General features: G+C 44.7%; 1 protein-coding gene across 6 annotated transcripts in view; it reads left to right on the forward strand.

Annotated features, from left to right (window-relative positions):
- shisa6a (shisa family member 6a) overlaps window positions 1–14,170 on the forward strand; it is a 47,508-nt gene extending 33,338 nt beyond the window's left edge. For 5 of the 6 annotated variants that reach the window (XM_086056688.1, XM_086056690.1, XM_086056687.1 and 2 more), the window contains exons 7-11: window positions 168–236; window positions 10,574–10,639; window positions 11,040–11,060; window positions 11,664–11,792; window positions 12,290–14,170. In XM_086056688.1, the coding sequence (XP_085912814.1) occupies window positions 168–236; window positions 10,574–10,639; window positions 11,040–11,060; window positions 11,664–11,792; window positions 12,290–12,903 (899 nt within the window). In that variant the 3' untranslated portion in view covers window positions 12,904–14,170. The remainder of the gene's footprint in view (window positions 1–167; window positions 237–10,573; window positions 10,640–11,039; window positions 11,061–11,663; window positions 11,793–12,289) is intronic. The other variant, XM_086056692.1, reaches the window with a different exon arrangement.
- Window positions 14,171–14,646: the final 476 nt, after the last annotated feature.

Consider the following 14,646-nt stretch of genomic DNA (forward strand, 5'->3'; position numbering starts at 1 on the left):
CACGGGGAAGCTTGAAGTGGCATCTTGCGTGTGACAAAGTGACACTTCCTCAGCGGCGAGTGTGAACGCATCACGGCGGGCGCCATTGTTCTCCGCTCTGATTCATCAGCTTCTCATCCATGCGCCTTCTTCTTCTTCATTGTTTTCTTTTTTTGGGGTTGTTACAGCGCAGCACTCCGTCGACGAGTCGGCGCAGATGTCCTGGCAGAATGAGTTGGACGTCCCCGTCTCGTACGGTACGTCCAAGAATTGTTCCCTCAAATGTACTCCCCCACTTACCCCCCAGACTGTGCTGTGGCGCATCGCTCATGAAATTGGTTCTCTGAATTAGGCGTGTATTTCAAACAACCACACAGATTTGCCTTTGGAAAGTCCACTTAGCTTAATGCTAACCGAAAATGCAAAACACCGTAGACAGGCTAGTCAAGCCACAGTAGGATCACGGTTGTGGTCTTGCGCTGATATTTCAACCAAATGTTGACACGTGTAGATTGATAATATAACAGTCCTCAAAGGCGTATATTCTTTATCCTCTGTGAAGAACGGCTAATATTATAACATCCTTGCGAGTTGCGACCACCGTCTGGCCAAAGTGCACACACCAGAAGGAGCAGCACAATGTCTATTGAATTGAAAGAAAAGTGGCAAAAACGGTTTGAGTCTTGGCATTCTAATTAATGATGTCATCACTGTATGTTTGTGAAGTTCATTATTATTAAGTGCTATTTTTTCTTGTTGGAAAACACAGAGTTGCGACTTTGTACTTATTTTTCTCCGTCTAATTAATTATCCTGACCAAATGAATTTAATTGCAGCATACTTTTAAAATGAACACACAAAAAAGTGACCTTATAGCCCAAAACAACCTGATAAACAATAAATTATAAAAAAAAAATAATTTTCCATCAATAAGCGGCACTGCTCCATTACTTTGACTCAACTAACAAATTAAATTAGCATTTGGAAAGGCCACACGCACACACACATGAATATATATCGCACACACACATGAATATATATATGTATATAAATATATATATATATGAAAATGTCAAAGCTGCTGCTGGGTGAGAGTAAATCATGTGACATTTTAAAACAATTAAATCACGTTTAATAAATCAAGGTGATGTTTGGAGTAACTACAATTGTGTCGGCTGGTTGTGCTCTCCCACTTCAGGTTCTCGTGCTAGCTCTGACTCTGACTCTGTTCAGGACCATATTAACATTTGGATCCATGTTCACTTGACATCAGAATCACAGTTTGGGACAAACCTGCAAGGAATTTGTCTTCAATGTGCAGAGTTTGCATTTTTGACCCAACCCTCTGGCTGGCAGAATAATCTTTTCTTGACACAAATACAAGTAAGAAACGCACCGTGAGTAGAGGCTTTTTTACATGGCGTTCACCATTCACTCTGTGAACTGCAGCCTGTTTTCTACCGATCACAACACAAGCTTTCTATTCTCATTCTTGAGCTCTTTTACTTTTTAACTGGGTGGAGATTTGCCCGCGGCCCTTGAAGAGATCAACAGATGCATCTGACTAGTGGAACCTGTCCAAATGTGGGGGTGACGCCAACAGTTCTTGGCCCAGTCAATTGCATTCGTAAATATGAAGGTCATATGAAGGGCGAAAGAATGACCTTAGGTTACCGTGCGTACGTTGCTGTCAAATTTGACCCGAAAAGTCTGCAAGTTTTTCAAAGTTACTGGCAAGGGAGAAAGAAGCTGTTTGTTTTATTGTGCATTGTTGGCTAGCACATGACGGTTCCACGTCTAAATATGGCCGGTTACCGTGTGCTTCCTGCTTGTGGACTTTTTCACAAGATGCTCCTGAGGGGATTGTTACCCAACACCCACCACCTCAAGCTCCTTTTTTTTTTTTTTCCCCTTCTTCCTCATCCACTTGCGGTGACCTTGCTGCAATTTTCCTGCATCGCTGGACTCACGCGTGTCTTGTGCGGCTTTGCGTCCATACAGAAAACCCCTGCTGCATTGCACTTCAGTTTTCACCCTCCCGCTATATCGTAGATTGATCTGTTGCTCTTGCTCTCTCTCAATTTGTGTTTAAATGGCTTTGTATTGTTCTAAAAGTGTCTTTCAAGAATTGAACAATGTTAATTCTGCGTGTTTGTGTGGGCCGGCATGCGAACGGACCGCATGAATCCCGAGCAGCAAGCATCATAAGCAGCACATGACAAGCAGGCAGGGAGTCGGAATGTAAACACGTTGCCATGACAACAGCCTCACATAATATGTATGTGCATTCATCGCATGCATGTTAAGGCCGGAATAACGTGCGGCGCGTGCTGGTCGCCGTCCCAAGTCAGCGATGGCCGAATGTCACATTTGACACGTTTCAATCCTGTTAGCGTGCACATTAGCGCCACGTCAATATCCGTGATGAGAGACACCGTCGCAAGGACATGTATGGGCAACTACACACTCATGTGTTGTAGTGCAGTGAAAACAGCTACACTTTTTGTGTACTGTGCAAATGCTTGTTTTGGGACGTAAAGGCAAAAGTATTCCGACGGCAATGGGAAGTGAAAACTCAAGTTGGCACTAAAGTATTGGGACACCGTGAGGAAACGTGGCATTTGGAACTAACAAAAGTGTCGACACACCTACATCAAGTGCGGGTGGAAAAAGTCAAGTTTGAGTAAAAATATTGGGACACCTTCAGGATGTGAAAATGTGGAGTTTGGGCAAAAGTATTGGGACACCTTCAGGAGGTGGACACGTGGAGTTGGACAAAAATATAGGGATGCCTGCTTTGGACAGAAGCATTGGGACACCCATGGGAAGGGAAAATATGGAGTCTGCACAAAAGTTTTGACACACCTTGAGGAAATGTGGCATTTGGATTCAAATATTGGGACATCTAGAGGAAGCAAAGAAAAGTCCAGGTTGGGACAAAAGGATCCGGACACTGACAGGAAGTGAACATCTACTTTGGACAAATGTATGAAACAGCTTCAGCAAGTGATGAAAATGTGGATTTTGGACAAAAGTATCGGGACACCAACTGGAAGTAAAGTGTGAACAACTTGCATCGAATTCCCCCCACGAACCTGCGGCCATAAACGATGCGGAAGCAAGGAAATGCTGTAACAAGGCTGTGAAGTTTGATTTGTCACATCAGACGCCGGTGCCGATGTCACGTCATTATCCGAAGAGCCGACTGCAGGGTGGAAGCCAAAGGCCAATAAATGCACCATCTTCTCTTCTGTCTTTGATGTAGCAATTTTGCACAAAGGGGCTATTGTCAGTGGGTGTACGCCTGCAATCAGACTGCTCACACGCACATACGCACTAATGATGTGCACACAAAGGATGCTGATGATTGCGTCCAAAGTTGAAGTCACCGGCAGGTTGGCGTCATTAGTCATGTTTGCTGTGAATGAAGGAAGCCGCTGCCCACTCGCTTCCTGTGACCCTTCATCCCACACCAACACACACACACACACACACACACAGAGCGGCATGCTTCATTTCACCAGAGCTAGACGGAACATGACTGTATACATACTGTACTTTTTTTTTTTTTTTTTTTTTCTCAATCATCTTTTTTCATTGCTCATGAAAAAACATGAGCAACGCCCTCAACAGTGGCATGGACTGTCTTTATTGAGGCTTGGAACACAATTTAGCGTGATCCATCTGTCTCTTATGCATACTTTAAATTCAGTAGCAATCTGGCAAAATTTTAAGGTCTTTGTTTGACCTTTGGAAATAATCCAAATCAACCAAACATGTCTGCTTTCAACCATAATGGCACACTTGCTGTTTCCTGGCCATGTCATGGTTTCGTGAGACTTTTTTGGGTGGGTCTATCTCAAATATTAGGTTACCAAGTCAAACTGGTTTCAGGAGCGGAATTTACAAAATAAATAATTCTAAACAAACAAATTGAGCCAAAATGGCAACTTCAGGCCTCTAGAGACTTTTTTGTGGGTCTCCTCATGCTCGACACGTCTACCAAATTGCATCTTGCTCACTCAAACTGCCTTCAAGGGCTGAATTTTGCAAAAAAATGCCAAATGCTACATTGACCAAAGAACAAAGTGGGCCTAAATGACTACTTTAGAGCAAAACTGCGGATGTCCTGTATCTTTATTAGGATGGCTTATTGAAGATTTTTTTTGTGGGTCTCATCCTGATAGACAGGTCTACCAAAATCCACGGTGCCAAGTCAAATCCAAGTCAAACTGGCTCCGAGGGCTGAATTTCCCCCAAATTCCTTTCATGCTGTGCTTCATGTCGCCAGTTTCTGTCCAGAAGCACGCAAGACCAACACGCACACGTGCTGCACAGTAAATGAGTGCTGGTGCTGCCGACTGTGAAATTAATTGAAGTTGTGATCTGGGGGCTGCGAAGGATCATCAACATCATCATCGTCAGCCCGAGGAGACCGGCAAGATGACGACAACAACAATGAAAATAACAACAACGGCGCTGATTGCATTTGCGCTTATTTTGGAGCAGCTTTGCGCAACGCCAAGAAAACTTATGTTTTTTTTCACCAATTGTTAGTTACCCCAATGAATTTTGGTGCTGTTATTATTGACGTTCTGCTTACATTGCTTGAAAAGTGAAGCTGCATTTCCAAATGTGATTTTTTTTTATTTTTTTTTTTTTTGTAAATGTTGGTCTCCCATGCAGCGAAGCTCTATTTGAGCCTGTGGTGTCCCTGAAGCACACAATCTGTGCTGGCCCACATGAGGACGCTTTTCTTTCCTTTCTCTTTCCTTTCACTTTCCCACTGTTGCTTCCTTTTTGGGTCATACTGCAGCAGCAGCAGCAGCAGCAGCAGCAGCATGAGTTCGACTTCAGCCGTACTTGTGCTAATGTATACTCTATCATGTATACCATTCTGCTGTAGCCTGTGCAGCAGTTCCCTCGTTTATCACGAGGCTTCAGTGTGTACGGGAGACTTTTAAAAATGAACAAGAAATAAATCGGCTCTGCTTTGGACATAGTCTACGTCAAAAGCACATTATTGTAAAAAAGAAGAAGAGGAAAGAACACTCGGTCAGCGTGAATGGGGCTCCAGTTGCAGTGTAGTTCGCAGCAGTCCAACATGTAAACAAGCAGCAGGAAGTCAAGATCAAAGTCAGACTTTCCCTTTTGACTTGAGCCAAAATCTTTTCCTTGCATCCATTTTTGGACTTCCTTGTTTGCAATTCCAGTCAAATCCTGTTTGATTGATCCCGGAGTGACTCCCAATTAATTGACGCTCTCCGTGTGTCACAACACTCTTGTCAAGATGAGAGTGAATATAAACGTGCGTGCAAACGTCAAGTTGCTGTTCAATGAACTTCATTACAAACGTAACAATTCTCCTTTGAGAGGCGCGTCAAAGCTGATTTGGAAATCTCACGAAATGGTTACGGGTGAATCACAAGGCTGCGAGTCCTCGCTCGTGTCAAACAAACAAGTCCATCGTTGCATTCCTGATTGTAATATTCAATAAAGTCATATTTCATCATGCTGCGGCTCTAATGTGACCTCGGGAATCAATTCAACTCGAAGGCTTTTAAGCTCTTCACGCCTGTGAGACGCATGCGAACCAGCTCATTAGCGTTAGCGTATGCGCTAATGCAGCCTAGCACGCACGTCGTGTACGCGCACCCTTTCGACCCCCCCCCAAAAAAAACAAAAACACGGCCTGTTTGTTGAGTTGTTAACATTGCGTTATCATCTGAGACCATTTTTGCTTTCTCTTTTGTTGCTTTTATTCAATGTTTTGTTTTGTTTGTATTTTTGTGTGAGTTGTCTTTTTTTTTTTTTCCATGTTCACATTTTGTGGGGCAAATTTGACCGAGACCTTTTTGTTTAAAAGTTTGCTCCTTTTTATACATGAGTTGATCATTCGCTTTTTTCGGATGGTGACCAAAGAACAGATCATTTTTTTTATGATTCCTCATTTTTGTGTGTTGAACAAAAGTTTTGGGACAGATCCCAATGTTTGACATTGGCATCGTGTTCCTAAACATTAGTGACAGGCACATGTGTTGTTTGTGAGTGTGTTTGTGTTTGTGTTTGTTATTGTCACTTCCGCGCACAGTCCATCCTTTTTCTATATTTGACTTTGTTGTCAGGACTTCACTGAACACGGGGGAAGGTTCCTTTTTTTCAGAAGGCAAACATGTTTGCTCTTCACACACAACACAACACAACACAACACACTCACTCGCATACAGGTACACCTTGCACGCTCTTTTCTTCTTCTGCGGTTGGTATCCAAAGTGTCGAAGGTCTCCTGTGAAGAGGCGCCATCATGACAAGCGCGTGAAAAGCGACACGTGACCGTAAAATGTTTTCAAAGCACCTTCACCCCCGCTGCTCGTCGTATTCAGTCGGCTCGTGGCGACGTGTTGATTGACAGCTCGGTAGTGTCCACAAGGACGGACAAATGCTTTTGTCGAGCACATGTCAAGAGAAAGCAGCGAGTGAGAGCGTTAAAGAAGAAACTAAAATGAAAAACTTAATGGACAGGCTCACCCACCATTAGGGCCATAAATCTGGGGTTCAATGTCATAAAACGCTCACTTGTGAACATCAAAATTAGGGTTCGTTGACTCTATAATATTTGACAGATGTGTCAACGATAACAATTTCCATGAAACACGCTTAAGCAATCCGATGTAGTCGTGTCAAAATATGCTAATCAGTTAAATACAGGTAATAAAAAAAAGCTAATTTGTGGCTGATGCTGTAATTTTCAAAAAGTGATTTATTTATGACACTTGATTGACAGCCCTGCTCCCAAGAACTGCATTGATAATGTCATAAAACCCTGATTTTATTGCTCACGTGAGCATATATATTTGATGACACTAGTATTGTACCAGATTTATGGCTTTATTTGCGAGTGAGGCTGTCATTGAAGGTCATAAATCCGGCACTGAAATCTGGATTTTATGACAATATAAATGTACCTTAATGTATTTGGAAATGTATGTGTTTTGCTGGTGTATTGGGCTGCCAGTCGAGGGTCATAAATCCATCAAATGAACTGCTTAGTTCTTCGATTGCTTTTGTTCTGTCACGAAAAAGTGGACTTTGACAAAATGCTCTGAAAGTGTGCCAGTCGATGAATGGTGTCATTTTTCTTTTCCTTCTTTAGTGTGTCGGTAAAAATGTCACACAGAGAAGAAGAAGTGAGAAGTGAGGAAGAGGGCACGCTGCAGGGAGAGAGCGAAGCAAATTAAATTCCCCGTAAGAGCACTTGACCTCCTTACCGGAGGGGAGGGGCGGAGGGGGGCAGGAGGCGGGGCTTTGGCAGCCACGAAATGGCATCTTTGCCCCTCGTCGACTCCTGGCCCACTTTGCCACACCAAACTCTACTTCTTCTACTTCTGCCCATCCCTACTTCCCGGGTCGCACTTGTCTACTTCCTGTGTTGTCCATCGTTACTTCCTGTGCGCATCTCATGCATTTCTCCATTCACTTTCATGTGAGCGGCTGCCGCGTTCCTGCTTTTATGATGAACTTTGTTAGTGTTTTAGCTTGGGGCGCTAGTGCAGTTATGTTAGCATTATACCAAGCGCTATGACGTTTGTACAGGCAATGTGATGTCACGGCCCCTGGCTGTCAAGCCACGTCTAGCCGCTAACTGCTAACGACAACAAGTGAACTTTTCTGATTGAGTTGATGTACTCTTTAGCGCCAAGAAAGGAAAGACGTGAACGTAAGTCGAAATCTGCGTGGATCTCGGTGTCCTCAGCGTTGTCTTGAGTCACCAGAGACGAGCAGCACACTAAAAAAAAAAAAAAAACGAGGTGATTGGGTGCACGCTATTTGGGTCGTTGCGTCCTCGCTGCAGAACAAAGTGCATGTGCTCCACTTCTGTGCGGCTTGGTCCTAATTTTTGCTTTTCAGCACATAAGCAGCTCCTCGCGTGCCTTACTCACTTGGCTGCTGCATTGTGGGATGCTGACAATTAACGTGAGTCTATTTCATTCAGGCAGAGGTGGCAAGAGTACTGACATGCTCTACCTAAGTGGAACGACTGATACTTGCGCAAAAAAAGACGTAAAAATAGACTTGCAATAATGTGAAGTAGTCAGTGTACAGCGTGTACAACCGTGTACTTTCTTGTCCCCTCAAAGTAACACTCAGTCATTAACGTCTAAAACGCTTACAACAAAAGTGAGATTGATTTTTTTGTTGTCAATTTGCACACTTTTGCTTCCTGTTTTTTTTTTTTTTTTTTTGCCTCTCCTGCACATTTTCCATTCACTATATTGCCTACTATAGGCTAGTTGCATTAGCATTAGAGCTAGCGGCTTCACGCTCGCAGCCATGACATTTAAACAGGAAGCAGGATACTTGAACGTGCGCTCACTTTTCAGATTGAAGTTAACAAGCAGGAGGAGGTTGAAAGTTTTTTTTCTTTGTCTTGTTCCTGACATTTTTGGGGGTTTTTTTGTCTTGTTTTTGCTGTGGTGACGTCCTGCTGTGCGAGCGCACGCGCAAAGGCAGCACTCACCGAGTCCTGATGATTATTATGCGATGGATTGTTCCGGGCTGCGAAGATGTCTTTGATAAATATTCCAAGCGATATTCTAATATTTTACAAGCAGAGTCGCTACTTCCTTGCGCGCTGGGAGCAAATGACAAAAAAAGTCTTTTGCATCTTTACGGTGTCATAAATAATGTTATGAGTCAGGTTGTGTAGGGCATTTTATTGATACTTTTTGTTAATAATCACTCGTGATCTCGAACACGAGTGGAAGCCGTGTGGCACCCGGGGCTCGTTATCTCATCACTTGGTCCATTAACTCCCTTGCACCTTTGAATCCCCGGTGTGTGCGTGCGCGTCGCGTCGCGTGCGTGCGTGTCTGGCCTCCTCTCCGGCTCCGTGATGTATTTTACATGAAAAAATGTTGCTGAGGAGCTAGCGAGCGTCTAATTAGCAGCAAGACGGAAGACGGACAAACGGGTACGACATGAAAGTGAAAACTGACAGCAGGAGTCTTGGCATCAAAGACGTAGCAGAGTGCCTTCATTTTTGGGGCTTGTTTTTACTTGCAACATGGCGTCAACCCGACAATTCTTGCCTCTACTTCCTGTACATGGCACATGTACAATTAATGTGTACATTGAGGCTAGTGCGCCAAGCGTTTTTGGACATAAATTGAATTTGTAAATGATGTGCTTTTTACCACTCCCGCTGGCTTGCATCACTCAAAGAAATTGGCGAGTTCCTGTTCTTTTTCTGGCGTGGGTCCTGGAGTACTTTTTTTTTTTTTTGTGTCCTGTCATGACACATATGTCCACCCAATTTGGTGATGCTCATTAAAACTACTGTTTTAATGTTAATGTTTAAGTGGAATTGCCCAAAATGGCTGACTTCCTGTTTAATTTGAGCCATGTGTCCTTGAGTTTTTCATGCGGCCAACTCCCTCTCCGCCCATTTTTAAAACTTGTCTCCGAACACATTTTTTATTGTTTGGCTTTTGACTCCGCATGAGACTCAGTATTGTTTGAGTGGTTTGTGGTGTTTTCTGTTTTTTTTTTTAAAATGTTTTTACTACATGTACAGCATTATAAATAATGAAACAAATAAGCAAATAGATCATGTAGGTAGATCATTTTGACGCGGTTATTTTAAGTAGCTCACACGCTGATCCGCATCCAGGAGAAAAAGGCTCCACGGCTGTGTCGGATCTTTTTGGCATCCGTGAAATAGTCCCGAGTGCAAATATGCGCCCCGCTCGCACGTTGGTGATTAATGTCAACGAGCGGGCGTAGCAGGGTGGCCGCAAATGTCAACGCGGACCCAAACGGCCTCACAGCGCTGCCGCGCAAATGCCACTCGGCTCGTTTTCATCGGCAGGCGAGCGAGACGCCTGATTGGCTGTCAGCGGGGACTTCCCGGCAAGGTCATAAACTTTCTGATTGGTTCGCTGGCGGGATTGACGGACACATGCCCGCTGTGACGGGAACATTTCGACTTCCTCTTGCGCATTTCAACTTCCTGTTGCATTCTAATCATGTGCGCATCGACTTCCTGCAGCAGGCTTTGGACTCCCGGCCTCGTCTTTTCAGTTGCGACAACATTGCGATCCCGCCACTTGTTGCTTTCATTGTCAGAACTCGATTGCTTACGGCAAGGTTCGGCCAGCTCGCCGTGACCCGCGACGGACTCGTGGAGGCGTGGCTGCGGAGTCACATGACCCTCGGCGAGGATAGCGGCAGCTTTGTGTGATGTTCCTTCTGACATAAGAAAGAAGACATCAGATAAATCTGTGATTATCCTCGCCGGACGCTCCGCCACCCCCGGGAGCGTAGATCTCAACTTCCTGTCTTGTCCAAATAAGGACGCACGCGACCACTGGAATGGAATTGCCATTTGACATTTCAACTTCCTGTTGCTTATATTTACTTCCTGTGTTGTCATCCCATTGTACATTTCAAATTCCTGTTGCACTTTTCAGCGTAAACACCAATAGCCGATCAGATCAGCGTGCCATTGTGACATCACTGAATCCGCATTATTGCGTTTAATGCAAGAATGGTAATGTTTGTGTGTGTGTTTTGCGTGTTTGTATTGTGCCCGCAGGAAACCACCATCGCCATGACTACCAGCACAGCCACGTGGATCTCACCGCTCTCACGCCGAAGCTGGGTAAGAGCAAAAAGCAATTCTTTTGTTTGTTTGTTTGTTTTCTGCACACTTTGAAAGCTTGGATGCGAGAATACATACTAAACGTCTTTTTAATAGATATTAGCAGTGATGTCGCGGTATTGCCGGTCAATCTTGGCAGTTAATTTAGCATCCAATCAGATTGCCCCGAAGTCATCAACTATGCTTCTCCTCACCACTACGGGCACTGGTGTCTTGTGTTTGCTATAATGTGCTATGATTGTTTAAAAAAAAAAAAAAAAAAAAAAAGAAATCGCCAAACGATCATAGCACTTAGCTTATTAGCTTAGCATCCGATCAGATTGCTCCAAGCTCATCTGTTGCATCTGCTTGCGCTGATGTATTATGCGTCCCTTGACACTTCTTCTTTGGCTTTTGTTAGCAAACAGACACGTGCGACACGGTGAGTCCTCCTCACCGCCGCCGCTGCCGCCATTCTGTCTTTGTGTCGTCGTCACTCGCAGGCCCCGCCCAACAGCCCCTGAGCAGGCAGCTCATTGGAGGAAAATGAGATGAACAAATTGCATGCAAATTGCAAAAAATTGCAACATTTTTTTTTTTTTCAACTTTGCATTCAGGATGAAATGCAACTGAAAAACTATCATATTTCAAACTGTTAATACAAAATGTATCTATTCCTTTTGTCATTTTATTGCGTTCAATAATTTGCTGATTCATTCAAAATAATCACATTTTAAAAATAGGAATATTTCCAAAAATACTGAATATACACTTATCTAAGTATCGAACTTGTGAAAGCAAAGCAAAGAAACGCAAGATTTATGACAATTTTGTGCATTTATGATATTGAAACGCATTTTGTGAACTCACTCGTCGTCAACAACGTGACGAGACGGGAGGTGTTGCTTAAAGCAACCCTGCCGTTTGTCAAAGTTCTGCGATGACTTTTTGTTTCGTCTTGTCTTGTCGTGGCATGGCGACGATTCTGATTACGATGATCGTTTCTGTCCTGATAATCGTGATACGAAATGTTCATTCTTCGCAGAGCGAGCGCCGCGGAGCAACAACATCCTGACGGCAGCCACCGAGCCGTACGACCTGTCGCTGTCCAGATCCTTCCAGAATCTCAGCCACCTGCCGCCCTCCTATGAGCTCACGCTCTCGTCTGACTTAAGTAAATTCACCCCCCGCCACACACACACATACACACCATACAATGCTAATACTATATGCTTTTTTTTTTTATTCACATAACAGGAACTCTAAAATCAAAACTCATCCGTCAAACGAGTGTGAAAATATTATAGGAATAAGAATGCTCATTATTATTATTATCATTATTTTTTAAATTTATTTGTAAGCAAAATATCAATCAAGCAATAGGTAGAAAAACAAGTCATTTGGCGCACTCATAAGTCAAGTTTCCACTTTATATGGCGTAAATGTTTTTATCGCTGTTCACTTGCGTTCGGCGGGGATAGGAACCGGTCCTTGCGACGAAAAGCAAAAATCTGCAACTAACTGATGCCCCCCACCAAGATTTCTAATCTGCTACAAATGTCACAGGATGGCAGCAAAGCACTGCATGAAGTTCCTCAACTCGCATCAACATAGTTCCTCGCCCCGCCATTGACAGAGTGAGCGTGTGACGCCAATGTTTTTGTGCGTCAGGTGACAAGGAAGTGGACGACTTCTACGCCAGGAAGCGTCACCACGCGGACTTGGCCAGTCGAGGCCACGCCCACGTGGCCAAACTGAACGACGAACCGCCGCATCACCACCACCATCATCATCATCATCATCATCAACAACAGCATCAGCGCCAGCGTCCTCGCCGCGTCCAGCGCACCATGTCCCAGGACCACGTCCTCTCCCCGCCCCAGACGCCTCACCGCGGGGACTACGGGCTCCCGTCGTACGGCAACGCGGCCGCCGCCTACGGAGCGGGTCGCCACCCGTCGGAGGAACTGCTGCTGTCGGCCGAGCGCCTGCGCTCCCAGGATCCCTTGCTGTCCCCCGCCATGCGCCGTGACAAGTTCCGGCAGAAAGCCATGGCCCGCGCCATGTCCCACGCCGACATGCTGATGCCCGTCACGCCTGTTCATGAGCGCCACCGCATGGGTAAAATGCTGTCAGAGCCCGGCGACGCCTACAATACGCTCGGCGTCAACACGCACGCCAGCACCGCCAAGAGGCAGGCCTTTGCCTCGCGCCGGACGCACACCGTGGACCACCTGCAGTTCGGCGGGGGCCATCATCACGGGACCAACGAGGTCACCGTTTGACTGCGGAAGGACCGCTTCCTGTCCCTGCTTGTCCACTTCCTGTCGCCTCCTGCTGTGGCGGCGAACAGCACCACAAGGGCTTTGCCGTGGCGAACGATCCTCCATTTTGGAACATTCACGCAACCGCGCTAAGACGGCATCATGTTCGCGTTCACACCGCCACGCAGACGCTAGCAAGGATGTCATCATTACCTGAACTGCTAATGCTCAATGCTAAAATGAGGTCATCGTTACCATGTTATTCTTAGCATTCCTGCGGTGAGAGAAATGCTAGCGATGATGTCGTCATTCGCTAAAATGCTCATTCCAAAATGACGCAATGTTCGTGTTATTTTCGTTCCCATAGCACACAAATGCTAGTGATGATGTCATCAGTCGCTAAAATGCTAAAATGACACCATCTTTGCAACGTGATCCTTACCATTCCTGCGGCCACACTAATGCTCGTGATGTTGTCATCATTAGCTAAAACGCTAATTCTAAAATAATACTCACGCGACGCAATTTTGGCGTTATTTTCGTTCTGAAGCACACACATGCTGGCAATGGCATCACTATTTGCTAAATAGCGAATGCTAGATGATATAATAATCTCATCTTTATGACATTATTCTTAGCACTACTGCAGCCTGCTAATGCTGGTGTTGATGTCATCATGAGCTAAAATGTAAATGTAAACGTGACACAATTTGGGCATTCTCATTAGCATTCCCACTCTTACGCAAATGCTCGCGATGAAGCCTTCACGCTAGTGCTGACATTATCATTAACATGATCATCAACGATGACATCATCATTAGCATTCACACGGTTACGCTCCAATATTGTAAATAAGCTTCTGTAAACGCTTTTCTGCTTTTAACTTTCTTTCTTTCTCTAATGTAGACTTTTGAATATATATAAGACTGGCGTTTCCGTCACGTTCATCGTTTATTAACATCGCAACGATTGGGCTCATTGCGCGTTCAAGGTTTGTGGAAACAATCCGAGAGACGGCATCCAATCAGGCCCTTTCGCAATGTCCACTGCTTCCCGCCTCGGTTTTGTCAAACCACATCTGATTCGACGGAAGCTTCACACACGTGTGTTAATGTGTTGTTTTTATACCTACAGTGTATGTGTGTGCGTGTGCGTGTGGCATTTTTTAAGCCCCTTCCTCTTGTTTCCAGCCAATCAGCTGCCAGAAGGTCCTCTGTTTCCATGTTGCTGTTCACTTGATCTTAATTCTTCTCGAACAAACTTCAATAAAAATCCAATTATTATGTTTGATTAGTGTCACGTTGATTGACAGCCGTCACTTCCACTTCGCATGTGATCAAATTTGAAAGTGATGTCGACTCTTGATTTAGTTGCTGTTTATTTGTATAGGCTCTTTGTCCTCACTAGTTCAGTGCACTAATAGAACAATGTTACTGGTGAGGTAAAACTGAACTAGCTTACTAGTAAGACACACGTGTTCCACTACTACACTGCCTTGAATATGGAAAGCCGTTTGCTCATTGATTCAATATCCTACTAGTGCAATTGTCTTGAGTGAGGACCTTGTATATGGGCATCAAGCATACGGAATGAGTTTTGTCCACCTTCGCGTTCAGCATGTCGGAAGGCGCTCTCCTAGTGGCCACTTCATACATCTGTGATCTTCCCGGCCAACTTGAAATGATCGGCCTGTGGAGGTCTGCGCGGGTCTGTGAAAATACCAAAAGTTAGTGAAGCTCGCCTCTACGCAGATTTACTGTGCGC

This window comes from Filicampus tigris, chromosome 16 (assembly GCF_054856515.1).
Source record: "Filicampus tigris isolate MCC_2025a chromosome 16, RoL_Ftig_1.0, whole genome shotgun sequence".
NCBI lineage: Eukaryota > Metazoa > Chordata > Actinopteri > Syngnathiformes > Syngnathidae > Filicampus > Filicampus tigris.